The 27,615-nt window shown below is 57.5% G+C and overlaps 1 protein-coding gene across 3 annotated transcripts; it reads left to right on the top strand.

Moving 5' to 3' along the window:
• The first annotated feature begins 3,037 nt into the window (after window positions 1-3,037).
• TCF25 (TCF25 ribosome quality control complex subunit) lies at window positions 3,038-25,628 on the top strand. Of its 3 annotated transcripts, XM_079723951.1 has the most exons (18): window positions 3,039-3,414; window positions 13,505-13,669; window positions 14,560-14,634; window positions 15,070-15,188; window positions 15,651-15,716; window positions 16,571-16,653; window positions 17,679-17,809; window positions 17,919-18,018; window positions 18,683-18,776; window positions 19,962-20,054; window positions 20,162-20,267; window positions 21,287-21,446; window positions 22,514-22,601; window positions 23,129-23,287; window positions 23,372-23,462; window positions 23,931-24,010; window positions 25,128-25,200; window positions 25,330-25,628. In XM_079723951.1, the coding sequence occupies exons 1-18, from the start codon at window positions 3,064-3,066 to the stop codon at window positions 25,486-25,488; spliced, it is 2,193 nt and encodes a 730-aa protein (XP_079580077.1). In that variant the 5' UTR covers window positions 3,039-3,063; the 3' UTR covers window positions 25,489-25,628. The 3 variants fall into 3 exon arrangements, 2 of the variants coding, with proteins under 2 accessions (XP_079580076.1, XP_079580077.1); XM_079723950.1 differs by having other exon boundaries at window positions 3,038-3,414; window positions 25,128-25,628; XR_013811389.1 differs by lacking the exons at window positions 25,128-25,200; window positions 25,330-25,628 and having other exon boundaries at window positions 3,038-3,414; window positions 23,011-23,287; window positions 23,931-23,977.
• Window positions 25,629-27,615: the final 1,987 nt, after the last annotated feature.

Raw genomic sequence — 27,615 nt, 5'->3', positions numbered from 1 at the left:
GCCCCCGGCCCTCGTGATGTGCATGTACATATATACATATGCAGATACGTTTATATAATATATACACACAGCATATATATTTATATTCATGCTTCCTGGCCCCAGAGTTCATTTGGGGTCAGGCTCACTCCAGGACCCTCCCTGGGGGAGGCTGTTTCCTCTCAGGATTCCTTGAGTAGAGCGTGGTGGGGGTGGAGCGGATGGGAACAGGTCTTCTCACTCAGACGCAGAGGGGGCACGTGGGCATACAGCAGAGGGGCTCTGGGGAAGAAGGTCCTGCCCGCACGTTTTCTTTTCCGGCAGCTTCCCCTCCCTGGGTGGACGTCCAGGCTGGGACAGGGGTCCTTGGTCCCCAGGGGGCCTGGAGCACCCTCCTCGCACCTGTGCTCTCCTAGCAGGGCCGTGGGCTGCGGAGGCACCTGGGAAACCTCTGAGTGGGCTAGGATTCCCCTGTTGGGCATCCCAGCCCTCCATGTGGAAGGTCTAAGGCCAGGCTCACTCCCGGCCCCCACCTGGCATCCGTACCCCGGCCATCCGCCACGCAGCCAGTGTCGCTGGCCTCACACACTCAGAGGTGTGGGGATGGTGCTGGCCCAGGGGCCCTGGCGATGCTGGCGGTCCTTGTACGGGAAGGAGCTCTGTAAATTGTACACAAGGCCACTCCTGGCCGAATAAAGGTGGTCTCACAGTCTCCTGGCCGGGGTGTGCACTGAGAGCTCTCCAGTTGCAGGGGGGGTCCTGTGCTCCAAGGGTGGACACTAGGCTCTGAGGGGCCACCTGCCCACTGGTGCCGTCATGACATGAGCGTGCTCAGGCCCACTCCATGATCTGGCCATCTTGGTCCTACAGCCGACAAGGGCTGTGTGTGTGACAGCCGCACAGCCTGCTGCCTGTCACCTCCCAGCCTGGGGACACTTTGGCCTCATCCGCCAGATCTCTACTCCTGTTCTCCAGGCAAAGGGTTCCCTCAGGGTCGGCAGGTTTGGGGGAAACCTGTGGGTGAGCACCCGGGTGCTCTGCCTGCCCACAAGGAGGGGGGCTTCTGTTGTCACCCCCATCTTACAGATGAGGAAACTGAGGCTCAAAGAGGTGAGGGAATTTGGCCACAGATGCACAGCTTGCCCTGGATCTTCAGCCAGGCCTATCGGATGCCAGGCTCTAAGGCCTGGCACACGGATATGGGCCCGGAGGAGGCCCCAAGGGACAGAACTTGTAACAGACGGGCCTACGGGTGAGATGCTTTCTTCAGCTAGGGTCCAGGACCCTCAATGACAATTAGAGCAGCCAGGATAAACAGCCCATTCCCAGCACTTGTTTGAGCACTTCATGGGCAGGCAGTATTGTTATCCCCATTTTAAAATGAGAAAACTGGTACAGAGAGGGTAAAGAATTGCCCCCGGTCACACGACCAGCAAGGAGAAAGCACTTCCAAGGGCAGATAATCCTGCAGGTGCGGAAACAGGGCAGGTGACACGAGTAGGGCCATGCTCCCAATAGGGGGAGACCCAGGTTCTAATCCTCACAGGAACACCTTGAAGTGAAAGCCCATCGGAATAAACCCCATCCTGGGACAGCTGGGCTAAGCCAGGAGGGCCCACACGGCTCCAGGGTGAGGTCAGGAGGGAGGGTCCTGCTGTCCTGGCTGCTGGGGCTCACCTCCCGCGGACCCCAGGCGCAGAAAGCTGTAGTGCTGGCCCAGGGAACCCAGCCCTGCCTCTGCTCACCTAATTTAGATCCTGACAGATGGAGGTCGCTCGCTCTAGAACTGTTTACAACCAAGCTTCTCGCTGAGGACCAGGCCTTCGGGAGCACAGGGAGAGGCTCATGTTCAGAGCTGCCTGTTCAAGGAAGGCACCCCTCACAGCCCCCCGGCTGCCAACTTAACAGACGGCAGGGCAGGAAGCAGCTCCTGGTGACACTCCCCTCGTTTCCATCCACAGGTGAGGCGATAAGCCTGCATAAGCTGGTCACACCTTGGAACAGCAGTGACACAGAATCTGTTTAACAACTAGCCTGATCCCTGAACAATCAGAATTTTTAGGAGGATGGTGCCCTGGAGGTCCTGTATGTGCTGAGCGTGACTTTTAGTGGCTGGATTGGGGGGGTGGGGTGTGTGTGTGAGGCAGCAGCCACATGCCAGCCAGCGTGAAGCAGTTCAAGATCCCAGTGACCAGTATGGCTGCCAGGCCAGCGGTACGAGCACTGGCACACACACCTGCTTCCCTTCTGGGGCTGTGCCAGCAGCCTTCCTCATCTCAGCTCTGGAACCACAGACACGAAGGCAGAGCCACATTCTACCTGGGCCAGTTCCTTACTCTCTGAGTCCCAGTTTCTTTACCTATAAAGGGGAGGACATCTACTTTCCAGGGCCAGGTAAGAACTCAGGACAGGGCTTGGCGCCACAGTGAGGGTCGTCCGCGACCCTCCTCTGTCAGGGTGGGAGGGCCCCTTCCCCACACCAGACCATCCTGCCCTAGCAGGGGTTCTCAGTCTGCCTGTACACTCTAATCCTCTGAAGACCTTTTTAAAAATGTCAATGCCAGACCCCACATTGGAATTTCTAGGGATGAGTCCTCGACCTTCACTGTAAAAATCCCCCCAGGAGATGATGACACACGGTAAGGGTGGCGAGCCTCCACCTTAGAGCACGGATTCCCATACCTAGATGTACAGGAAAATCACCTGGGACGCACTAATGACGACAAAAAGCAAACGCCCAGGGCGTACCCTAAGGGTCGGTTTCAGCCTGCCGTGGGAGGGCGGTCGAGATCCGCAGCTTTGGGAAGCTCCTCGGCTTGGACGCGCCTAGTTTTAATGAGGACAGAACTGCCTCGCCGGCAGCCACTGGAGGCGCCCTGCAGCAGCTGGGCGCACCCCCCCGCGGCTCGCCCCCAGCTGCCGCCTGGCCCCGCCCCGCCGGCCCGCACTCGCTACTGGGGGCTCTGAGCCCCGCGCCGTCCAACTGTTTCTCGCTGGCGCGCCTCCAGAAAATCCGGAGACACCCGCCCGCGGAAGCGCCCAAATCGCGCGAGAACTCTCCCGGAAGTGCCTGCGCCTCCTTTGATGCCACAGCAGACAGAGAGGAAGTTCCGGAAGGCCGCAGCGCGCAGACGCGACACGCCAGACTCGCGCCACCGCGCCTTAAGTGCGCAGGCGCGGCGTCCGCTCTCTTTTCCGCTCTTCCTTCTGCCAGTTTCTAGACGTCAGCAGCTGTTGGGTCCTATGTCGCGCCGGGCCCTCCGGAGGCTGAGGGGGGAACAGCGCGGCCAGGAGCCCCTCGGGCCCGGCGCCCTGCAGTTTGTCCTCCACGATGACGATGATGTGGAAGAAGAAGGCCCAAAGCGGGGGCCAGGTGGCCGGCGCCCCCGGGGCGCAGGGAAGGAGGGCGTCCGAGTCAACAACCGGTTCGAGTTGGTGAGGCGTGGGGCTGCCTGCGGTGGGGGCCCGGGGTGGGGGCGGCATGCGAGGAGGGTCCGTGACGTCATGGGCCGGGTTGACTGGGGTCTGGGCTGCAGTGGGGGGCGGGGCGAAAGGAGTAGGCGGTGGCCTGAGGCCGGGGGCGTGGCCACGTTGGCTTTGGGCTACGGTGAGGGGCGGGGCCATACGTCCGGGGGCGGGGTAAGTGGGGTCCTGGCTGCAGCGGGGTGGGCGGGGCCTGCCGTCGGTGGGCGGGGCCGAGGCGCAGTGGGCGAGGCTTCGCTCCTAGGGCCTGGGGTCGCCAACCCTGATTTCAGGGTTAAGTGTCTCCCTCGCGGTGCCGTCGCAGGGCCTTCGCAAACGATCTCGGTTGCTCCTCACAACCCAGGACTCGGTGCGTCGCTCTTGCCCATCGCTGCGTCCCCATAGCAGGTGTCTGGCACAGAGAAATAACGCCACCCCTCCACTCCCCCGACTCCGTAGCGCTGGCCTCAGTCTGTAATTTTGCACGTGCTCGTTCTCGCTCCCTTGACCGCCCCGAGCGTCAGGTAGCGTGTCTGCTTTGCTCACCGTGTGTCCCCAGCACCGTGCGCCCGGCGCACACTAGGGCGCGACCGCGGTTGCCGAGTGATTGGAGGAGCACCAGTAGGTGTGAAGATCGTGGAGACACCAGCTGCCCGGCTGCCGTCTGTAAGGCCTTAGTCTGGCGACCGCTCCCAACTTCACAGGACGTTGGCGGGTTAGGGGCCCATCCTAAGACTGGGGAGTGTGGGCTGCCAGTCTGGGAGTTTGGTTTAGAGATTGTCCACGTTCCTGCAAGGTGAGAGGCAGCCTCACCCTGTAGTTTCTGCTGGAGGCAGGACCAAGTCCGTCTTCAAATTCTGCAGACTCTCCCGCCACCTCTTCTGAGCCTCCCTGCTCCCTTGTTTCTTGCCATTTCTTTGTTTTTAATTTTTTATTATGGAAAATGTCAAACACATGCAAAAATAGAGCAGTACAAGTAACCTTCACGGGCCCCCACCCAGCTTCCACGGTTCTCCACACACGGCCGTTTTTTCCCCAGTGCTCCCATCACGTCATTTACCCCTAGGTTTTCCAGTCAGTTTTTGACTTCTCTCAAAACCCTCAAGGCTTCTTTCTATCCCACTTGTTAACAGGCTGAAATGGGTTTGTGCTGAAGTCGGCTGTTTTCCCTGACTGTCTGTCAAGTGTACTTTCTCCTTATTCTGACATCCTCCAGGTTTAGTCTTCTTTTTTTTTTTTTTCAGTCTTAAACAACAGTAACTCATTTGGAAAACGTTCACACGTTCCATGCCCTGCTGCGATGTGGTGTGTCTTACGGTCTGGGAAGGTCATGTTGTCCCCGTTGTACAAATGAGGTAGTAAGTGACACCCACAGTGAAATTCAGGCTCTGGACTCTTTTTTTAAAAAAAATAAATTTATTTACGTATTTATTTTTGGCTGCGTTGGGTCTTTGTAGCTGTGCGCGGGCTTTCTCTAGTTGCAGCGAGCGGGGGCTGCTCTTCATTGCAGTGCATGGGCTTCTCACCGTGGTGGCTTGTCTCGTTGCGGAGCATGGGCTCTAGGCACGCAGGCTTCAGTAGTTGTGGCACACAGGCTCAGTAGTTGTGGCTCAGGGGCTCTAGAGCGCAGGCTCAGTAGTTGTGGTGCACGGGCTTAGTTGCTCTGCGGCACGTGGGATCTTCCCAGACCAGGGCTCAAACCTGTGTCCCCTGCATTGGCAGGCGGGTTCCTAACCACTGCGCCACTGAGGAAGTCCCTAAAATTGTACTCTTAACCGTGCCCTGGTGTTTGTCTCTGAAGCAAAGTTAGTGTTCTTTCTGAAGAAAGGAGGGTAGATGGACAGTGGGCCAGGGTGTGGGGATCGATGAAAAAAAAACAAAAGGCAGGTGCTTGTGCGTGTGAAGAGAGGGAAGAGGTGCTTCTCTGGACTCCCTGTGTATCAGTCAGGCCAGAGGGACCCAGCAGCTGCCCCTGCTGAGTGCTGTGCTGTGCGTATCCTCTGCTGCTCTCCGGCAGGACCCTGATGTTGCGCAGGCCTCCGTCGTAGTCTCTGGATTCAGACGCCATCTTTACATCATCTCCTTTAGATGTGTTGCGGACGTCTCAGGCTCAGTGTGTCCAGACTTTAACTGCCCCCTCTGCCTCCCCCAGCCTTCCCTGTCTGTTGAGGGCAGCTCCACTCTTCCTGTTGCCAAGGCCAGCAGCCTGGAATACACCCCTGACCTTTTTCTCTCACACACCACATGCAAACCCTGGTGAAGTCCCGGGCGGCTGCAGGTGTAGCACCTGCGGTGTGGCCATCGCCTCTGCCTGGATACTTCTGACCCGGTCCCGCTCGTCCTCTTGGCCTCTGCAGCCTGTCTGGGTGCAGCAGCCACAAGGATCCTGTTAGGCCCACGTCTGCTCTCAGCCCTCCTTTCTCACAGCCCCCCAGGGCCCGGATCGCCCGCCTCATCTCTCCCTGATCTCGCCCACTCTGCTCCAGCCACAGGCCTGGAACGCAGGTCTCCCCGCTGTCCCCTCTACCCGGAACACCCCATATTCCTGTGTCGCTTCCCCGGCTCAGGCTTCGCTCAGATGTCACCTTCTGAGTCTTGCTTACCCTTCCCACCGATTTAAAGTTACAGCCCCTCCCCCCCGTTCTTCTGATCTTTCTCCTTTTTCCCTGGAAGTTACCACAGAACAAACGCTACAAGTTACCCACGTGTTCTTTTTATCTCGTGCTGCTTGGCCCCCACTGCCAGAGAGTATCAGCCGTGGGAGAACAGAGACTTCGTTGTTCCCTCGCGTGTCCCCGCCCCCGGAACAGTATCTGTTCTCGAAGGTGTGCGGAGAGGTCGCGGCATGAGTCAGTGTTTCCTCTGAGGACAGAGTGTGAGTGTCTGCACACGGGCTTTGCATCCCGGCTCCGCCTCTTCTTACGTCTGAGAACTTGGACAGGGTTCCTAACATACGCCTCGGCTCCCCTGTTTCCTGGGGCTGATGTTACTTACCTCATGGGGTTGTCACAAAGGGTCAGTGAACTAACGTGTACAGCCCTTAGCCCATGCCAGGCGCACAGTACTCGGCATATGTTGATATTAAATCATGTTGACAGCCAAGAACTTCAATAGAAACGTGACCCTAAGTGGTTTAGAGACGTGTCTAGGGGCTGGTACCCGCCTCTCCCCCTGGGGAGTGGGAAGACACCCTTCTGTGACCTAATGGCTGGGACTGTCCTCTTTGCTGGCTCTTGGGTGGGTTTCCTTGGCCTTAGATTAGAAAGCATCTTTCCTACCTCATTCAGAGTGGTTTTTGAAAATCGGTTTTATTGAAATATAATTTACATGTAATAAATGCACCTGTTTTAAGGGTATAGTTTGAGTTTTGCAACATAACGTACTGTGCAACTGTTAAAAATGGTGTTGTAAAATAGAATTTATTAGTGTTTTGGGGTCAGGGACCACTTTGACCATCTGATAAAAAACCACATAAGCTTTTAAAAACTATCAGGATTTATTCTATATCATTGAAAAGTTTTAGTGAGGAAGATTATTCTTTTCTGAAGAATTACATGTTTATGTCTCTCTGTTTTCATGTACAATATAGTGGCCAGTCTCTGAAATAAACCTAGTTTGGAAGAAATCTAAATTGTGTAATTAAATAAAAGCAAACTTGTTCCAAAGTAAGCGTCATTGATGAGGTTGCTCTTGTTTGACTGGAATAAGAACTGGAGGTTGTTCGGTGACCGTCAACTCGCGGACATGGGTCATCTTCATGTCTGATGCCCAGTTCTGCTGGCAGCAGGAGCCAGACCCTGGATTCACATTCACAGACGCATTTGGTAACAGGTGGTATTGGAACCCCTGTAGATTTTTTCACTGCTCAAGGGCACATTTGGTCGTGGATTACAATAATTTTCTAAGATTCTTCAGGTTAGCTTCATGTCACATCACTTCTTTTGTCCTCAAGTCTGTGAGAAAACCTTTAGCAGAGGTGGCCTCATCCATGCCAGTTTCTACCTACTGAAAGATGGTAGAAGGATGAGGCTTTGTCATCCCCAACTGCATGCCAGAGAATAACTTCCTCAGTAATGTAAAGTTTTAATGTTTTCCCTCTTTTAATAGGAAAAATAACTTTTTTTTTCCAGTAGCACTCTTAGGGGCCCTAAAAGGAAAGGCGTTTTTTTGTTGTGTTTTGTCTTTTTCGGCCGCACCGTGCGACTTGTGGGATCTTAGTTCCCCGACCAGGGATCAAACTGGGCCCCAGCAGTGAAAGTGCTGAGTCCTAACCACTGGACTGCCAGGGAAGTCCCTGAAAGGCTTGTTTTTATAGAGCCAAAAACAATCTCTCAGTAAACCAAGCAGTGGATGAATGGAAACAAAAGTAAGATTTCAGCTTCTAGCCATGGCAGAATAACTGGTACTAGAGCCACCTTCTTGCCCTGAATAACTATAAAACTAGCAAAATGCATGAGTGAACTGTTTTCAGACATTAGACAACAAGCATTGCAGGTCTGAGGTCCCCTAGCCCCCTGTGCTGGCTTTCTGACTGGAGACACTCTCCAGAGATGAGCACAGGAAGGCTGTCCCAGCAGATCGTGGTGCTCATGCTGAGCCAGGGGACAGATCAGATGTGGGGTCTGTAGAAGTGGCTGGAGTTAAGGGGGAGGGTGCTGGAGAGAAGGAGTTCTGGGAACCTGCTCAGAGTCTTGGGCTCAATACTAAGCTGTATTGGGCATAGAACAGCCAATAGGGGAAGGGCAACACGAGACACTCACCACCACTCAAGCTCCCAGGGTTGGGAAAACATTCAGCTCTGACCGACCAGAACACAGAGGCTTAACCGAGAAGCCTGGTGACCAGTGGAGGCTTCAGAAAGGCCCTTCCATAGCAGTAGGGCTAACATCACCCTCCAGTGAAGAGTATTCTATGCCCGTCTTAAGATAGCTAAAAATAAAGTTTGGAGGTATTGTGCTAATCTGCAAGTAAATTAACTGCCTGCCTGAACAAATGTCAACACTCTATTAAGTAAAAGGACAAAATCTTGTCACTCAGTAGTGTAGCATCATGATAGCTAGCACACACTAAAAAATTACCAGACACATGAAGAAGCAGGAAAATGTGATTCATAACCAGGAGACAAAGCATTCAGTAGAAACAAACCCGGTAAAATCATACACAGACCTAAGACAAGATATAAATATATTCAAGGATTTAAAGGAAAGCATGAACGTAATGAGGGAAAATATAGGGAATCTCACTAGAGAAGTATAAACTATAATAGAGAAAATTCCAGATGTGAAAAATATATATTATCTGAAATGCATAACTAACTTGATGGTCTGAATTGCAGATTAGATACTTGAGAAGAAAAGATGAGTGATCTTTTTTTTTTTTTTTTTTTTTGCGGTATGCGGGCCTCTCACTGTTGTGGCCTCTCCCGTTGCGGAGCACAGGCTCCGGACGCGCAGGCTCCGGATGCGCAGGCTCAGCAGCCATGGCTCACGGGCCCAGCCGCTCCGCAGCATGCGGGATCCAGACCGGGGCACGAACCCGTGTCCCCTGCATCGGCAGGTGGACTCTCAACCACTGCACCACCAGGGAAGCCCAAGATGAGTGATCTTGAAGTTAAGGCAAAGACACTATCCAGACTGTCCAGAAAGGAGAAAAGTAGCCTCAGTCCTTTGTAGGACAATATCGAGGAGTCTAATGTCTGTAATTGTGGGAGCGGAGCAGAGGCAGGAAGTTGGGCAGAAAAAATAATTGATGATATAGTGGCAGAAAAAGTCCCAAATTTGACACAAAAGAAAACCCCATAGATCCAAGAAGTTCAACAAACCCTAAGCAGGATATGATTTAGCAGCAGTTTGAATCATAACTGCTGTAAACCCATGGTGACGAAAAGTGGTAAGTGAAGCTGGAGGTTAGAGACACATTATCTACAGGGAAGCAATCACTGACTTATCTATTGTTAGATCAGAGCAGGCCTGCAGACAGTGGGTCACCATCTCTAAAGTGCCGAAAGAGAAGTGGACCTGGCATAGTATATCCAGTGAAATGCTTCTCAAAAATGAATGTGAAATAAAGATGTTTTCATAAACCCAAAAGCTGAGAAAATTCATTGTTGAAAGGCCTACACTAAAAGAAATGTTAAAGGAAACTTCATTTTGAAGGTAAATAATACCAGATGGGAATGTGGATGTATGTGAAGGAGTGCTGGAAACGGTGAATATTGGGGTAAATACATAATCTTTTCTAGTTTTAAAATTTCTTTTAAACATCGTTTGCTGTGTAAAGCAAAAGTAATAGTGGATTGTTGGGTTTATAACATGTGAAAGTAAAATACGTGGCCAGACTAGTACTGGGAGGAAGAGCAGAGTGGGCTGGGCCGTTGGGTGGTCTCGTGTTTTCTGTGACATGATAGAATATCTCATGAAGGATGCTCTCGGCAAACCCCAGAGCAGCCACTAAAAGTATAAGGCAGACACAGTGTGCTGCTGGCATAAATGCAGATACACAGGCAAGCACCGCAGAGTCAGAACTTCAGAAGTGAACTCACACATAGTCCACTGGGTTTTTCCAGAGCAATTCAGTGGGGAAGGTAGCATCCCTGTAAGACATGGTGTTAGAACAACTGGCTGGCGGTGTGGGGAGAGATGAACTTCAACCATACCCGCTCCTCCACACACACAGTCACAGCTCCACACACTAAAACTATCACACTTTTAATAGAAGGCGTAGGAGGATAGCTTTGATGTTCCTGGGCTGGGTCTAGGAAGCACTAACTAATTATAAGAAAAGGTTGATACAATGGACTTCATCAAAATTTAAAACTTTTCTGCTCATCAAAAGATGTAGTTAGGAAAATGAATAGGCCTGCCACAGACTGAGAAGGAGCTCACACGAGTCATGACAGAGGCTTCGCCTCAGAGGATGTGGCCGCTCAGTAACAAGTCAGCCCAATTTTAGTGAACAGACACTTCCCAAAGGAGTGGGGAAGTACTCAACACTATTAGGCTAAAGGTAAATGTGAATTAAAATTGTAATACAGGGCTTCCCTGGTGGCGCAGTGGTTAAGAATCCGCCTGCCAATGCAGGGGACACGGGTTTGAGCCCTGGTCCGGGAAGATCCCACATGCCGCGGAGCAACTAAGCCCGTGCGCCACAACTACTGAGCCCGCGTGACACAACTACTGAAGCCCGCATGCCTAGAGCCCGTGCTCCGCAACAAGAGAAGCCACCGTGGGTTTCCCTGGTGGCGCAGTGGTTGAGAGTCCGCCTGCCGATGCAGGGGACACGGGTTCGTGCCCCGGTCTGGGAAGATCCCACATGCCGCGGAGCGGCTGGGCCCGTGAGCCATGGCCACTGAGCCTGTGCTCCGGAGCCTGTGCTCCGCAAGGGGAGAGGCCACAACAGTGAGAGGCCCGCCTACCGCAAAAAAAAAAAAAAAAAAAAGAGAAGCCACCGCAATGAGAAGCCCGCACACTGCAACGAAGAGTAGCCCCTGCTTGCCACAACTAGAGAAAGCCCGCGTGCAGTAACGAAGGCCCAACACAGCCAAAAATAAATAAATTAATAAAATAAATTTATTTAAAAAAATTGTAATACAATACCCCTGTGCACCCACCAGAATGGCCAAAATGAGAGCATGTGGGGCCAGCAGCCTTGGCGGGGGATGAAATTGTCCGACCGTTGGAAACAGGCCTGACAATTCAGCATAAACCTGACGCCTCACACCCCAGCAACCACTTGTGAACACTTACCCAGAAGACCTCACAAATCTTCATAGCAGCTTAATCCACAGTAACCCCAAAACGGCAACAAAAGACTCCCAGTGGATAAACTAATGTGATATAATCCATGCAAAGGAATACTAGTCGCCAGGAACCAGGAGCTAACGACTAATACAAGAACGGGACAAACCTCAGAAGCTGTACACTCCAGAAGACAGTGACCGTGCGGGCATGGCGTCCTGGGACAGGCAAAGTCACAGTGGTGAAAACCCTAGCCTTCTCCAGCATTGGCAGGAGGGTTAGCTGGGGGTGGGATGAGGCCTGTATTTCTGGCGTCACAGGAGGGTTTTGTCTCTTGATAAGAGTGTAGGTTACACAGCTCTGCCAGGACTTGCCCTGTACATTCATTTCAAGAGATGTAAATTGTACCCTGGTTTTGTTTTGTTTTTTAAAGAAAAAGCTTCCTACCCCCCAGCAGAGATCCAGCCCCTCCCCCATCCTCACTGAAGTGTTCATGGTGCCTTGTCCTGGCGATTCCAGAGAGCACACAGGCAGCAGAGAAGACCCTCTGGAAATAGGGACCCGTTTGGGACGTCGAAACTGATGACCATGGCAGCTCCTGGATTGCAAGTCAGATCGACGTCAGGACGCTGGACAGCGTGGGTAGCAGCGTGGGTGGCAGCGAATCGTGCTCCTTCCCAGAGCTCTTCCCAAAGCCCCGCAGGGTCCTGCGTGCAAGAGTCAGAGTTTTGCTTTCCGTTGAACTTGACCTTGGCATGGAGCTTCTTATAAACTGGAATTTCTGGAAACACCTCAAGCTTCCACAGGGGGCTCAAAAATGAGAATTTTTTTTTCAAGGATGTGAGCATGACAATAAAAGTAAAGCAGTCCCGGGCTTCCCTGGGAGGTGTCACCAGTGCTGAATGCGGGACAAAGCGTGGGGCTGTTCCTCCGGGACCCCTGCTGTGGAGAAGAACTGTCCGCAGGGCCCTCACTGCAGCTGCTCCCTTCGCACCGAGGTCCACGGCGGGGCCTGGCCTCACGGTGCTGTCCCCACCGCGGTCTGCGTGGTGCTATCGTTACAGGAAAAGATGTGTGAATTTGCTAGACAGGCAGGCAGCACACAGCCCTGAGCTTCATCCTTGCTGCATGGGAACCTCCGCTGGTGAAGATGCGAAACCAGGGAGCGCAGACGCACATGCGTCCCTTCCCTTGAGACTAAAGTCAGAGCCCCGGGCCCCGCGGGGACAGGCAGTGGCCAGTCGCTGAGGACTTCGCCCCAGTTTTTTTTGTGTGTGTGTGTGTGGTATGCGGGCTTCTCACTGTTGTGGCCTCTCCCGTTGCGGAGCACAGGCTCCGGACTCGCAGGCTCAGCGGCCATGGTTCACGGGCCCAAGCCGCTCCGTGGCATGTGGGATCTTCCCGGACCGGGGCACGAACCCGTGTCCCCTGCATCGGCAGGCGGACTCTCAATCACTGTGCCACCAGGGAAGCCCCCCAGTTTTGTTTTGAAATCATCTCAGGGTTCTGGGGGTTAGAGTGGATTTTATTTTTATTTTTTTAGCTTTATATTTTTCGGATGCTCTGAATCTTTTATGTAGTTTTTTAAATTTATTTTTGGACCTCGGTGAACCAGGTTGTGTCCCTCTGATCTGGCTCGTGAAGCGTGGTGTTGGTGCTGTGTGTCGCCTCTTTTGTTTGCTGATTCATTTACTAGCAGAAGGGCCAGAACTTGTCCCGTGACTTGTCGCTGCCCCGTCTCCTCCAGAGCAAGGGTGTGAGTCTCCCGGGACCTTCCTTTCAGCATCGTGTTCCTGAGGTCTGCGTGTGCACGCGAGCGTGGTTCGTCCCTGTTCACCGCTGTCTCAGGCTCCCCTGACGGATGCGTTTCCGTTCTTATTACTGAGTATCTCCTGGGCCTTGTCTTCCCCCAGGCACTGGTCCTGTCTGCTGGTGTGGAGCAGCTGGCCGGAGCCCAGGTGGGAGGAGGGAAGGGTGAGGCATTAGCCGGGCGTGTGTGTTTACTCTGGGGTGGTGCTCGGTAGGGGGAGAGGTCGTCCCGTGTGGGATTCCTCAACACGTCACCCCTGAGGACAGATCCCGTAGCCACACGGCGCCCCAGCGTTCTCTGGGACTGTGACTGAAGTGGCCCTGGCCCTGCTCTGCTGAGAGGGGAGTGCCGTGGCCGCTGCGCTAGCGGACATCTGTGGTCCTCCCTCTGCAACCTCAGCGACCTGGAAGGTGCCCGCCCACCTCTCCCCGCAACCCGCGTGCATCTGAGAGCCACCTTTTAATTTGTGACTAGGATGCACCCGTAACGCCCTTGCTCCCCCCGTCTGTGTTTCCAGATAAACATCGAGGACCTTGAGGAGGCTCCCGGGGTGAACGGGGACAGGACCGACTGTCTGCTCATCGACGCCACAGCATCGGGGAACAAAAGGAGGGCCCAGAGTGGACACTCAGAGTCCAGGAAGGACGGCGACGTGGCGGGCGCGGCGGTTCCCCCAGAGCAGGTGCAGCTCCCCCTACACACCCCGCTGGCGTTCCCTGAGGGCCATTTTGTGAATTGCCCGGCTGCCCCCAGACTTCCTTGGGAGCCCTTATCAGATGGGCTTGGAGTCCTCAAGAGTGGTGGTGGCTGGCGAGGGGCCCCAGTCTGGGTCCCCTAGACACGTCTCCCTGGCACGGGGCCTGCCCCCTCTGTTTTGGGAGAGTGCCCTTCTGCCCAGGTGGGGTGTGTTCTTTGCGACTGTGTGTCTGCAGCTCGGGCCGGGTGGACCAGGGCCCTTGGTGGATGCACTTGAAGAGACACGTAGGCCAGGTTAGGGGTGGGAGTGGTGGCTGAGCAGCACGGTGAGGAAGTGGGTCCCTGTAGGAGGCTCCTCGTCGCTCACCCAGCAGGTGCTCACTGCAAGCCAGTCTGTGCCCTCCAGGCACCTCTGGTGCAGCTGGGCGCTCGACTGGTCTTGGGGTGCCGGGGGGCTTCCTCGAGGACCTTCACACTGACGGTAGGTGGTGGCCGGGGGAAGGCACGAGAGGTCTTGAGGTGGGGGGGCTGCAGGTGTGGCGGCCTGCGGTGCGGAGCCCTGGGCTCCAGGCCGGCTGAGTGTGGCAGGGAGTGGTTGACATGGTGACGGGTGAGAGCAGAGGGCAGGTGGGCGGAGGGTCCAGACCCCGTGAGTGGTCAGGGAGACCTCAGAAAGGTGGGGGCCAGCCAGAGTCAGGGAGACCAGTGGGAGGTGTCAGTTGCTGGAGAGAAGTGGGTGCGTTCGTAGGACGTTCAGAAGGTGGCCGGCCGGCCGGTGGGCCTGCTGCTCTGCTCCCCTTCAGCTGGCGGCTCTAGTTCTCGGATCTAAGATGTCGTTGTGTCTTTCCATTGACCGAAATGAGCTTCTTTTGTCAGTCTAATACAGGTGGCAAACTCCGCAAGAAGAAAAGGAAACAGAAAAATAAGAAAAACGCAGCAGGAGAAAGCTCGGTATGTGTGGCTGGTGGATTTGCTCTCTGTTCTTTTCTGAATGTTTCTCGAGGTGGTGTTGAAAACATTTCGTTTTTTCTTGCTATTTTATTTGACTGATTCAGAGGTCAGGGGAGATTACCAAACTTGTTCACTTCGATCCTTGAGGGTTAGAGCCCCCCCTCCCTGCTTTCCATTTTCTAGCAAACATCCAAAACGGTGCTCTTCCGATGGCAGAGTCTCTTCCTGGTCTGTGATTCTGACTGTTCCTCTTACGAAGCATCTTTCCTTTTTTCTAAATGTACGTGCAGTACAGGGTGTTCAGGTCGTACTGCCTTTCGGGAAGGAAACACAATATAATACTTGTTCTTTGTAAGAGTAAATCTTGCTGTTGATGGTTACTTATAAAGTCAGCAAGTCAGTGTGGTAGTGAACATGTCATTTGGGGACTTGCAGGAGAACGGGCTGGAGGACATCGACCGCATCCTGGAGAGGATTGAGGATGCCAGCGGCTCCAGCCGCCCAGGCCCGCCCCCACTGAGTGCCAAGAAGCATGTCCTGTATGTGGAGCACAGGTGTGGCCTCGCTGAGTGAGGAGAGCTCGTCTGTGGGGACAGAGGGGAGGGGACGGGGCAGCCCTGACCTTCCAGGACCTTCCTCTAGCTCTGCGTGTCTGGGAACGTTCTTTCTTGAGCTGCATTAAAGCTGCCATTCGGGGGTGAATTTTCCATCCCCTGTTCCTGTAGGTGCTTAATGAAACCCTGTCCCTACCGCAGACTGTTGCCAGCATTAAAAATCAGCCACCTTCCTTCCTAAGGCAGCGAAGACCCCTCGATCTCGTGCCCCGGCTCACGCTGCTCTGACTCAGCCTGGCGAGTGGTGGCCGGTCTCGGCCACGGGCCGTGTGGTTGCAGAGAAATCAGGCCTGCTGGAGAGCCGTTCTCTATGCTGGGTCCTTATGTGACTTTCTCACATTCCCAGGATCGTTTTTAACATACTCAATTTCATTTTTCTCTGTAAAATTTTCAATTCTCTAGACACTTGAATCCAGACACGGAACTGAAAAGGTATTTTGGTGCCCGAGCCGTCCTGGGGGAGCAGAGGTAAGACCGACACTGCTGTGTTCTCAGCTGAGGGAAGGGAAGGGAGGGTGTTTACAGCCACAGTGAAACAGGAAGCCCATGGGACCCGAAGGGGAGTCGAGGGGAAGTCGCGTGGCCTTGTCTGTGGCTGCTGGGCTCCATCACTCACCGCCTGCTCTCCCCCGCGGGTCCTGGTTTTACAAAGATCCTGAAGTTTGAGCTTCTGGCCTTGAAATCTTAGCCAGGTTCATTTTTGCTTTTCGGTCGAGAGCAATACCCATGTGGGGTTTCGGTTCTGAGATAAGTTGGACCTTCGTGAACGTGAGTTCTGGTGGCTGGTGCTGTGCAGTCAGCGCCGCGGGAGCGCCCAGAGCGTGGGGATCCCGGACCTCCCGTGGGAAAGGGGCTCTTCTGTCTGGGCTGCTCCCTCGCAGGGTCCAGCCCCGACTGTGGGAGCTTTCCCTCCACAGAGGCTCATAAATGCTGCTTATAAAAAAGAGCTGCTTATTCAAGCAGTTCCGAGCCGTCACCCTTGCCCCCCACAGATAACCCTTCGAGGCTGTTTGTTGCGCATCCTGGGCCCCATGCACATGTCTTGTTTCCTGGGGCCGTAGGGTTCTTCTATCTCTCACATGCCTGGTTTGCACGGCTGGGTCCTGAGCACCACTTATTCTGCGCTACTGTGCCAGCAGCATGGGGTTTCCTGTTTTTCTTTCCTCTCCCGTGGTGGTTTGGTTGCTCGGGTTGCGGGCTGCCGTCTCGTCCGGCAGGGCGACGGCCATTGTCAAGGCCGTTTGCGCTCTGTCCTTGGCCTGCCCTTGCCTGCAAAGGTCCGGCAGCGGAGGTAAAGCCGTACCCTGTGTGTTTCTCCGCAGGCCGCGGCAGAGACAGCGCGTGTACCCCAAGTGTACGTGGCTGACCACCTCTAAGAGCGCCTGGCCCCGGTACACCAAACCAGGTGAGGGCACGGGGCTGCAGGGCCACGCCTCTGCGTGTGCAGAGCCAGCGTGCGTGTGTGGGGACGAGGGCCCTGCGTGGGGCCGGGGGGAGCCCCCCGTCTGGGCACAGACCCCCACCCGCCGTGTGTTTTCTCGACCACGTGCTACAGCATTTCTCCACCTTCTTCCCTTGTGCTGTGGATCCTACGCCATAGGAAGCCATCAAGTTCACTTTTAAACGGTGGTATTTTATATTTTGTTGCAAACGAGAGTAATTTAATAATTAATAATTTAAAGAAAATTAACATTGATTTAATAATTTAAATTAGTAATTTAAAGAAAAACAGCAGCAGTGCAGAAAGGTTTGGGCGCAGGGTCGTGCCCTTCCGGGGGGGCTTGGCTGTGTGGCATCAGGATCATGGGGCCCTGGGGCCTGGGATGGCCTGCGAGAGCCCCTGTGCTCAGCGAGGACACGGGAAGCCACGGCCCTAGTGGGCGTCTCGCCCCCCTTCTCCTTCACTCCCATGTTGCCAGCAGTGGCCCCTGAGCACAGCCAGAGAGAGGGGCTCGTTGCCACGGGGTCCTGTAGGGCTGCCTTCGATGGGGCTGTCAGGAGGGTGTCACCAGGGGCGTCCCGGGACCCTGACCGGTCTCCTGAAGGTGACGAAAGGAGATAAAGTTGTCAGGCTCGTGATAAGTCCCCGGACCCCGTCCACCCAGAGTCAGTGCAAGGAGCAGAGAGAGGACGTCGTGGCTTAGCAGTCCCTGTCGCCTCAGAGGCCTGGCAGTGGCCCCTGCGCCCTGTCCCACGCCCGCCTGGATCATGGCTCTAAGCAGACAGTGTCTGGGGCTGACCAGATGGGGTGGGGGAGGCGGGCTGTGCGTGTCCCCTCCCTGTTGTCCTGGGATGTCGCTGCTCCGTCCACGCTCCTAGGGGGAGGAACGTCTTCACAGGAAAGGTGTAGAGGCGCGTGTCACTGGTGTGGCCTGAGCTGTGGGCAGTCTGCCCTGGACATCCTGATGCGGGCACCCCCTACCACCCCAGGTCTGTCGATGCGCCTGCTAGAGTCCAGGAAAGGCCGCTCAGCCTTCGCCTTTGAGCACAGTGAGGAGTACCAGCAGACGCAGCACAAGTTCCTGGCCGCCGTGGAGTCCATGGAGCCCAACAACATCGTGGTGCGCGGGCACCCTGGCGGGGTCGTGGAGGCGCGGGGCGAGCCAGGTGCCGGAGGTGGGCCCGGGGCCTTCCTGGGCCTCGTCCCATCAGCTTCCTCCTGCCTCGTAGGTCCTGCTGCAGACCAGCCCTTATCACGTGGACTCGCTCCTGCAGCTCAGCGATGCCTGCCGCTTCCAGGAGGACCAGGAGATGGCGCGGGACCTCGTGGGTAAGGCCTAGCGGGCAGCCCCACCTCAGTTGTTGGGGACATGGTGGGTTTGCCAGGACGTTCTTTAAGTAACAGCTTTATTGAGATAAAATTCATCTACCATGAAATTCACCCCTGTAAAGCATACAGTTCCTTGGTTTTTAGTATATGCAGACTTGTATAGCCTCATCCCTGTTGATTCTGGGTCACTTCCACCATGTGTGAAAGAAACCCGCCTCCCCTAGCCCCTGGCAACCGCCGGTCCACCCTCTGTCTCCGGACTTTCCTGTAAATGGAATCACGACACACGTCTCCATCTGGCTCCTGTCATTTACCGTGACGTCCTCAGTGTTCACCTGTGTGAGCCGTGTGTCAGGACGTCATTCCTTTCGTGATGATGGATGGTCCACGTTTCGTGGCCTGTTTCCACCCTCGGCTCCTGAGAATCAGCCCCTGGGGGTGCGTGGGCTTCGTGAGAGGCATGCGGTTCCTCCGGCCGGAGTGGGCGTGGCCAGGTCGCACCTCTGTGGTTGACGTGATCCCCGTGGGCACGTCCTCGCCCATCACTTTCCAACTCCTGGTCTCGTGGCCACCTCCCTTCTGGAGCTTTCCTCAGGAGCCACAGAGGACGGGTTTGCAGCCGCCGCGCCGAGGCTGACAGCCGCCCCGTGTCTGTTGCCTGCAGAGCGCGCGCTGTACAGCATGGAGTGTGCCTTCCACCCCCTGTTCAGCCTCACCAGTGGGACCTGCCGGCTGGACTACCGCAGGCCCGAGAACAGGTGAGCCGGCCAACCAGGCGTTCATAGGTGCATACCATCTTCCCTCGCGAGTGTGTTGTAGGCGTCACAGGTGACGTGGGTGCTAGGGTGGGCGCAGGGGGAACAGGTGCCACGGGACTGTCCACGAGGGGTCCCTCTGGGGTCCCGGGGCTTCGCGCTGTGTTTAAAGCTTGAATGCAGGAGGGCTGGACCTGAGGGTGGACGGATCAGGCTGGCCTGGGGTTTAAACTTGTCCGCGTTAGGAGGGAGCCTCGCCGGCCACCTCACCGCGATGGGACCTGTAGTCGTGTTTCCTTGCGTGCTTGGACTCAGTCCGCAGCCCATGCGTTTGGGATCCTCGGGAACGCCTTGCGGGCTGCAGCTCGAATGCAGCCCCATCGTGTTCCTGTCACGCATGCCCGTGGGACCCTCTTCCTGCAGACGCTCCTCCCCTGAAGCCCCCGCTCTCAGCAGCGCAGGCCTGAGCGGACACCGCGGCCTCCCTGCTGACCTCAGCCTCTAGCCTCTCACGCTCCGCCTGCTCTTCAGGGCCCTGCAGGCGTGGGCACGCTCTCCGCTCCGGGCGCCCCCCTACCAACCCTCCCCACCCACCCCCCTGTTGTCTCCGGCCGTCCTGGGTCGTGTCCCTTGTAGGATGTGTTCTCTGGCCTGGGGGCTGTCGTGGGCCCCAGGGCACAGTGACCCCCACTGCACAGATTGTCTGCAGGGTGTGTGGGGTCTGAATTTTCTCTCTTGCTTCTAGTTGTGTGAGCTTTGTCTCACCAATGAAATTCTTAGTTCTTTGCGATGCTATAGAATACTAACGTTCCCAGGCATTAACAGCGCAGGGAGCTGTTGATCAAAACAACAGTCCACCAGGATAAATCTAGATGGTAATTGCAGTAGCAGATGTTAACCCTCTTCCCTTAAATGATAGTTTTTTAAAAAAATGCCCAAGAAGATGCAGATGTCCACTAACAAATAGGCTTGGTTTTCTGTCCGTGCACACACACGTGACTGCAAACAACAAGCAGAGTCACCTTCTCTGCAGACAGGACCCTGGCGAACGTTCGCGCTGATTAGGCCACACGGGAAATGCCAGCGAAGCCCGCGGGCAGAGGGTGGACGCAGTGCCGGACGAGGCGCCAGGCGACGTGCTCTGCTGCCTGCCGTGCGCTCACTCACGAGGAACTGTCTTGGGTCTAGGAGCTTCTACCTGGCCCTCTACAAGCAGATGAGCTTCCTGGAGAAGCGGGGCTGCCCACGCACGGCGCTGGAGTACTGCAAGCTCATCCTCAGGTAGGGCTGCTGCCCGCTCCCCCGCCGACCGAGCCACGGCCCGTGGACGTCCGCGCCGGCCCACTGTGGGTTTTGTCTCCCTCTGCTCGCCATGCTGCCTCCGGAAGCCTTGAGCCAGACGAGGACCCCCTGTGCATGCTGCTGCTGCTCGACCACCTGGCCTTAAGGGCACGGAGCTACGAGTACTTGATCCGCCTCTTCCAGGAGTGGGAGGTGGGTGTGAGCACACACCAGGCCGGGCAGGGACGCCAGGGGTTAGGGTCCGGGGCTCCAGGCGGGGCAGGGACGCCAGGGGAGGGTCCCGGGCAGACCCCAGGGGGCCTGCCTTGCCGCCTGCTTACACATGAGCGCAGGCGTGCAGAGGGAGCCGTGAGGTGGGGGAGGCCACCGTGGCTTGACCCCTGGACGCGTTGGTGCACATGGGGTCTGAGACGGGCAGGAGGCAGGCCATCAACTGTCTCATTTATAACCTGCATTTCGTATCCTAGTGGTGCTGTTTTAGGTACACTAGGTTATAGATAATGTAGTAACGTAAATTTCACCTGTTTCCTTTTTGATCTGGCTGCTGTAAGGTGTAGGCTGGCGCTGTGCTCCTGTTGGGCGGCGCCATCTCGGGGACACCTCTAGCCGGGAGCGGGGCGGGGCAAGGAGGTGACAGCCTTTTATTTATCCTGTGCTTGAATTTTTTCACAGCACGGTTTGGTGTATAGTTGAAAGACAGCTATGTAAATTGTTTTGAACTCTGGATCATGTGGCCTGGTTGGGCGAGGATTCCCCAGTGCGCGGTCTAGTTCACACAGGTTCCTGGAGTTCACGGAAATGAAGCTGCTGGGCACCGCCCATGGTGGGGCTGCACCAGGACATCTGGGGGGCGGAGTGGGGGGAGGTTACAGAAGTCTCCAGAGACCGAGTGGTCACGTGACAGAGAGCGTCGTGTGCATCTGCGACGTAGGCGTGGTGGGGGGGAGGCGAGAGCCGGCCGGGTCAGCAGACGTGGAGGTGGGGCGGCCCCACCCCCCAGAGGACCCCGGCCCCTGCCTGACGCTGAGCCGTGGGAAGGTGGGCGTCCACTCTTCCTGCCCACCTGGCCTGGGTCTGACCGCACACCCCCAGGTCCTTTTATTTGCCTTTTCTGCACGGAGAAGGGGGACAGCTCGCCCAGGGACATCCAGGCGCCCGTGAGCTCTGCCTTTTTTGTCTGCACCACCGTGAAACGCCCAAACCCCTCGTAGGCTCATCGGAACCTGTCCCAGCTCCCAAATTTTGCCTTCTCTGTGCCGCTGGCGTATTTCCTGCTGAGTCAGCAGGCAGACCTCCCCGACCAGGAGCTGAGCTCTGCGAGGGAGAAGGCCTCTCTCTTGATCCAGCAGGCGCTTATCATGTTCCCTGGAGGTGGGTGTGTCCCTGCAGCCCCCCGCGGGCACGGATGGGTCCCAGCACTTGCCCCAAGCTCTCGGGAAGATGCATTTTCCAGCGGGGCCTTCAGGCGCCGGGGCTGTAGTTTGAAAGCTGACTTTGCTGTCAGAGCACCTGGAGGTTTTAGGGTGTCCTTAGACATTAACACTTCAAGCAAAACTTACCACCTGAAGTAGACGCGTTTTCTCTGGCGCTGGGCTGGGTGTGAGAGAAAACGGGGCAGGAGGGGCCGAGTCAGCAAGCTGGGTGTCCTCGTCCTCAAGCCCCGGTTCTCACTGGGGTGAGGGGCTCAGAGTTAGCTTTGTCCTGGGTCCTCTTGGATGACCTGCTGGTTTCCGTGGGCCCCTAAAGTTGTGGGTGTGTGGACGGGAAGAGGGCCCCCGGCCCCTCTCCTGGGCGACATTCTCAAAGGGTCTGTGACCTGAGAGAGGAGCCTACTGCCCTCTCAGGCCCTGGTGGGGCTGGGGTCCAGCACCGCGTGCAGCTCCGCAGGGGCTGGGCCGTGCAGCTCTGGCCCTCACGCTCCCTCCCTGGCGGTGAGCCTCCCTGTGGGTGGCTGGGGTGACGCCTGGTCGCTCGGGGTTCCCGGCAGACAGCGTCCTCAGCCAGCCCCTCCCGCTCATCTCAGCTGGGCTCCATCCACACAGGGGCTGCCTGGCTGGCTCTGAGCCGTGCTGGCCCTTCCTGATGAGGCCCCTGACGGGGTGTTAAGGCCCTGCATGGGGGGCTGTGGCCGCCAGCAGGGCCTGCTTGCCAAACCCAGAGTCTCCCTCCTTCATCCAGGAAGCTCCCTGTCAGGCGCGTGGCTGTAGTGGAGCCCGTCCCTGGGAGGGCGCTGGGGCAGGGGTTCTCTGTGATGAGGGCATCCAGCGCACGCGCTCAGGGCTCCTGCGTGAGTCCCCTCGGGTGCAGATGGGGCTGCAGGGCAACGGGATGGACAGCCCTCCGTGGCGGCAGGGGCTCCTGGGCTGGTGTGGGAGAGCGGCTTCCCCTGCCCCTCAGCCCTGGCCTTGCGGGAGTGACGGCCCTGCTCCCCCCCGCAGTGCTCATGCCGCTGCTCGAGTACTGCAGCGTGCGCCCCGACGCCGCCATGGCCGCGCACAGCTTCTTCGGACCGAACGCCGAGATAAGGTACAGACTGGTGGGCACCCTGGGCAGGGGGCGGGCCTGGTGGCGGGACTGCTCTCCCTGCAGGGCTCTGGGGCCCTGGCCACGTGGGCATCAGCCTGGCCTGTTGGACACAACGGGGGCCCTGGGGCGGTAACGTCCTTGCAGCCGTGAGTGTGGTTCAGACGCCTGTATTGGCACCCACTGCCTTTTAAAATTTCTTGTGAAACGTGAAGAAAAATGTGGGACTTGGGAGCCAGCCACCTCAAGCCCGGTCAGGAAACCGGGGCAGGCTCTCCGGTGTCTGTGCGCACAGGGGTTTGCGTTCTCCTTGTATTTAGATTCTGATCGAGGAACTTGTTCTTAGTGAGGACGCTGCACAGAAGCAAATGCCTGTGTGCCCTGCCCCGGGGTCCCTTTCCCTCGTCGGCAGCCCCCTCTGGGCAGCCGCTTTCCCCTCCAGGTCGCCAGCACGCCCTGGATGCCCACAGGCACCGGCGGGCGCATGGAGCCGGGGCCCGTGGGGGTCTCACAGGCCCCACTGCCCACAGCCAGCCCCCCGCCCTGAGCCAGCTGGTAAGCCTGTACCTCGGGAGGTCCCACTTCCTCTGGAAGGAGCCGGCCACCATGAGCTGGCTGGAGGAGAGCGCGCGCAAGGTTCTGCAGGCGGTGGACGCCGGGGACCCCGCTGTGGAGGCGTGTGAGAGCAGGTGAGCCCGGGGCCGGGCTGTGGGCGGTGCTCTCGGGGCCAGGCCCGGCTCACGGGTGGTGACCTTTGTCTCCCCGGGCCCTAGGCGCAAGGTGCTGTACCAGCGCGCACCCAGAAACATCCACCGCCACGTGGTCCTGTCGGAGATCAAGGAAGCCGTTGCCGCCCTACCTCAGGTAAGGGAGCGGGCTGGACTCGGGCTTCTTCCTGCCAGCAGCTCTGCCTCCGGGTCGGGCTCACGGACGGAGGCCCCTCCCCTCAAAGACGCTCGGAGCCTGCAGCTTTCCGTGACCTTGTGGGGCTCAGAGCGGTGACCTGGTGGCTCGGAGCCCCGAGGCCAGTAGCCGGCAGCCTGGGAGGGAGGCCCTGACGTTTTGCAGGGCGGTCACAGCATGTGTGAGTGGAGGTCCTGTGGTTCCCACGCCCGCGCCGGTCCCTGGGCTCATCCCCGTCCTCTGCGCGGGCCCGATGGGCGTCCTGCGGGAGGAAGGGCCCTTCTGCCCCCTCGCCCGGGGTTTCCGTACGGGGAGCACAGCCTCGCAAACGAGGGCCACTCCGTCACGCTGTCCCCACTCCCAGCGGAAAGGCCTGGTGCAGAGTGCAGCCGGCTGAAAGCCGCCCCTCTGCTCTGTGCCTTTCTGAAGGACGTGAGCGCGCAGTCTGTGCTGGGCTATGACCCTCTGCCTCCCTTGGACACCATCGACTCCTACGTCAGACCCGAGAGGTACTTCCTGATCTGCTCCGTTGCCCACACGGCTCCGAGGTCAGCGCTGGGGCTCGGGGGGGTCTTGCTGCCTCACACGCAAGCCCTCAGAGAACATGGTGATCTGGGGTCACGGATCAGCTGTTGCAGGCCACGTGTTTTCACTTATTTGTCCATCTAAGGTCGTTTCTCTGTCAGGTTCTGGAGCAAGTGGTGGAGATAGGGTAGGAAGCAGTTGTAGAATCCGGGAATAAATGTAACATCAGAACTGCAGTAAGAACCTGCGAGGAAACAGCGGGTGAGCCTGACACGTGAAAGGCTGCTGGTTTCCAGCAGGAGCCTCAGCCTGTGCGGAGGCCCCACCAGGGACGAGTGTCTGGCAGAGTCAGGCCGGGACGCAGAAGGCCCCGAGGCCCAGCCAGGAGAGCAGGGCGGGCACCGCGGTGCCCGAGTCTGCAGGCTGCCTTCAGAGTTGGCTCATACAAAGGCTTTCTTCCCCCTTTCCTTTCGGTCTTTAAAGCTTTACTTCAAGTAATTGCTTTACTTCACGTAGAGCCCGTGGTCACAGAGTCACCGACCTGGGAGAGTCACAGACTTTCTCGTTTCCAGGCTTCAGGCGGACATACTTTGTAGAAAGAAGTCCTTTTTGTTCTCTGCTGAATTATAAAAGTTAAGAGTGTGCATTCACAGGGAAATATAGTCCCCAGTTAAATTCTCAACAGGTTAAGATGAAAATTATTCATGATCGGTGTTTGTGGCTTCAACACCAAGCTGACGTGCTGGGCGTGGTCACACTGAGGATGGCTGGGTGCTGTGCTGGCTCCAGGCGCCCGGAAAGTCCAGGAGGGTCCCCCCACCCCCCGTGACACATGCCCCAGAATCTTCACTCCTCAACTCTGAGCGAAGGACACTTTGAAACACAGCTTTTCTCAAGAGCGAGTGGGGCTTGGCTGCAGCGGCCCCACTCTCCACTCCACTCAACTGGCCACGTTCCGAAGGCCAGCCCCACGCTGGACCCCGTGCACCTCGGGCCTGAGCCATCCCCCTGCCGCCCCCGCCCCCTCTCTCCCCAGCCGCTGCGGGGGCTGCCCTCGTGGCCCCGCCAGGGCCTTTCTGACCGTCCTGACTCCCCTTCCAGGCTCAGCCCCGTCAGTCACGGAAACACCATCGCCCTCTTCTTCCGCTCCTTGTTGCCAAACTACACCGTGGAGGTACGTGGAGCCCAGCACGTGGGGGCCGCCAGCCTCAGAGACCGGGTGTCGGGCCCCGGGGCGGGGGGCGGTGGGCTGGGCGGGGGCACGTCCCGGAAGGCACAGCTCAGACGAGTCTCATTGCCGCAGGGGGAGCGGCCGGAGGACGGAGGGGCCGGGGGTCCACACCTTGACCAGGGCTTGAACAGGCTGATGCTGGCCCTGCGGGACATGATGGCCAACTTCCAGTTCCACGACCTGGAGGTGCCGCGTGAGGACCACCCCGAGGGCAACGGGGAGTGGGACTGAGGCACGGGCGGGGCCCCAGCGCTGTGCAGTTACGTTCCTGATTTTGTGCTGGTCGGAGCGGCCAGGTCCCCGACCTAGAGGTGCTGCCGTGTTGTCCGCCTGCCTCTGCTGTTCTATAAACGTGAACGGGTTGCGCTCTGCCCGGCGTGAGCTCTTCCTTCCTGGCGCTGCAGTCGGCGCCCCCTGATCCGCACACCCCCCAAGGCTCTCCGAGAGCGTGCCCTGCGGCCACGCACGGCAGAGCCCCAACCCTGGGCAGGACCTCCTCGCCGCTGCCGTGCCGGCCTGGGGCATCGCAGAGCCAGAATCCACGCTCGCTTCAGGGAGCGCCATCGGTGGGGAGGCCAAGAGGTGTGTTTTGGAAAGGACGCTCGTCTTGGCAGCTCTGGGGGGTGTACGTGGCAGAGACTGGGGGGCACTTGATCCAGGGGTGAACGGACCACAGGCTGGGGAGGGTGAAGGGATGGGACCTGGTGCTCGAGTGACAGCTCAGAACCACACGGGCTGCCTGTGACTAAGGATCCTCTTTGGTTCTGGAACGATCCAGGCCACCAAGGTTGTGAACCCCACATGCTACCCTGTACACTGGGCACCCTCCCAGCCCTGACCTCCACCCACAGAGGCTGCCCGTGTGCTCCAGGGTGCGATTGGGGCCCCAGGCCGGTCAGTGTGGCAGGAAGTGTGACCCAGCCCTCTCCAGCATGCACCCAAGTCCTGGTCCGTCGGCCCATCTTCCAGGAAGTCTGTGGCATTCTGATCGTGATGTGGGGTCACCTACTGCAGAGGCCTGTGAGGTCATCCTTCCAGCTGTTCCTGAGTCGGGGGCGCCTCTGTGCCTTGAACACCCGCGGCAAGGACAGGGCCCTGCAGACGTGGTTACCCCTCCCACCATCCACAGCCAGCTCGGAGACCGAGCCTGCCCTAGAACCACATGGTCCCCACCAGGGTGGCCTGTGATGAACTTCAGCAAGTAAGACAGTCTGCTGGGGGTCTTCTGGGCAGGGGATTGATCTCTGAAAATGACAGGCAAGCAAGGAGAGCTTGGCACCCTACCTCTTCCAACCTTAAATACTTTTAGGTGAGGATGTGATGTGTGGAGCTACAGCAGCCATCTTGCAACCAGGAATCAAACTTTAAAATGAAGAGCCAGTGTCCTGGGGATAGGGAAGCAGAGGCTGGGCCCAGGAGGTGATGAAACCGCTCACCCCCCCAGGCCTGCTGCCCACCCAGTGCTCTGTCATGCTGCTCCGTCTAATGGGGGTGAGAAGGCAGCCAGGGCCCTCACATCTAGACACCTGCTGTAAAGGCTCAGCTGACCATTCAGGCCTTGCGCTGCCTGTGGATTGCTGATGGGTTGTGCTCTCTCCCATCAAGTCACACCCCACCTCAGGTCGTCAGCATGGGCACCGAAGGGTGGGCACAAAAGCGCCTCCTTTCCCCGAGTTAAAGAAAACGAGACAACCCTGGAAGCCAGACCCTGTGACCCAGCTCTGGGCCCGGTCTTTCTGAGATCCCTCCGTCGTGAGGGGAGGTGGCGGCCGTCGGGGGACCCCCGTGAAGGCAGGCCTCCCTGGCGTGGCCGTGGCTAGACGGGCGCCCCTTGGCTCTGCAGGCAGGAGCTCTGCAGGCTCCAGCTCCCACGAGCTCCCTCACGTGTGCTGCGGGCCTGCTGCGGGCCTGACCCTGTTCTGGTGCTGGGGACCCAGCACTGAGACAGTTTCTGATCTCACAGCCTCATGAGTGGTCGGCACGTGGTCTCATGTGGTATGTCCTCTGGGGGTGGCCGCCCCCCTCCACCTCTCTCTGGCCAGTCCTCACTTGCTTTCTTCCGGGGGCACTGGAGGTCGAGCGGGTAGGACTGGCCGCAGGGTTAGCTGTGGTTTCTCGTGGCCGTTTCCCACGACTGTGACCAATCGCAGCTCAGCTGTACCTGCTATCCCCCTCCCTCGGGGTGAGAACCAGACAGGGAGTCTCGAGGCCTCCCCAGGAAGAGGGCTGTGGTCTCATGGCAAAGGCCGCCCAGTTCTCCTGGCCTTTGAAGTCTCAGGCTGGGGGCGCTGGGTCTGGGGAGGCACGGCAATCTCAAAGGCCTCATTTATGGAGCCATGAGGACACGTAAGCTAGAGA

This window comes from Hyperoodon ampullatus (genome assembly GCF_949752795.1).
Source record: "Hyperoodon ampullatus genome assembly, chromosome: 18".
Lineage (NCBI taxonomy): Eukaryota > Metazoa > Chordata > Mammalia > Artiodactyla > Ziphiidae > Hyperoodon > Hyperoodon ampullatus.
This window is presented reverse-complemented; position numbering and strand designations above follow the sequence as displayed.

What these genes read in the sequence shown, in the direction of transcription:
- TCF25 (XM_079723950.1), top strand. Translation starts at nt 3,064, where the DNA reads ATGCCACAGCAGACAGAGAGGAAGTTCCGGAAGGCCGCAGCGCGCAGA. An exon ending in GCCGTCCTGGGGGAGCAGAG is followed by an intron (nt 15,717 to 16,570) that starts GTAAGACCGACA and finishes GTTTCTCCGCAG; the next exon opens with GCCGCGGCAGAGACAGCGCG. An exon ending in GTGGAGGCGTGTGAGAGCAG is followed by an intron (nt 23,288 to 23,371) that starts GTGAGCCCGGGG and finishes CCCGGGCCCTAG; the next exon opens with GCGCAAGGTGCTGTACCAGC.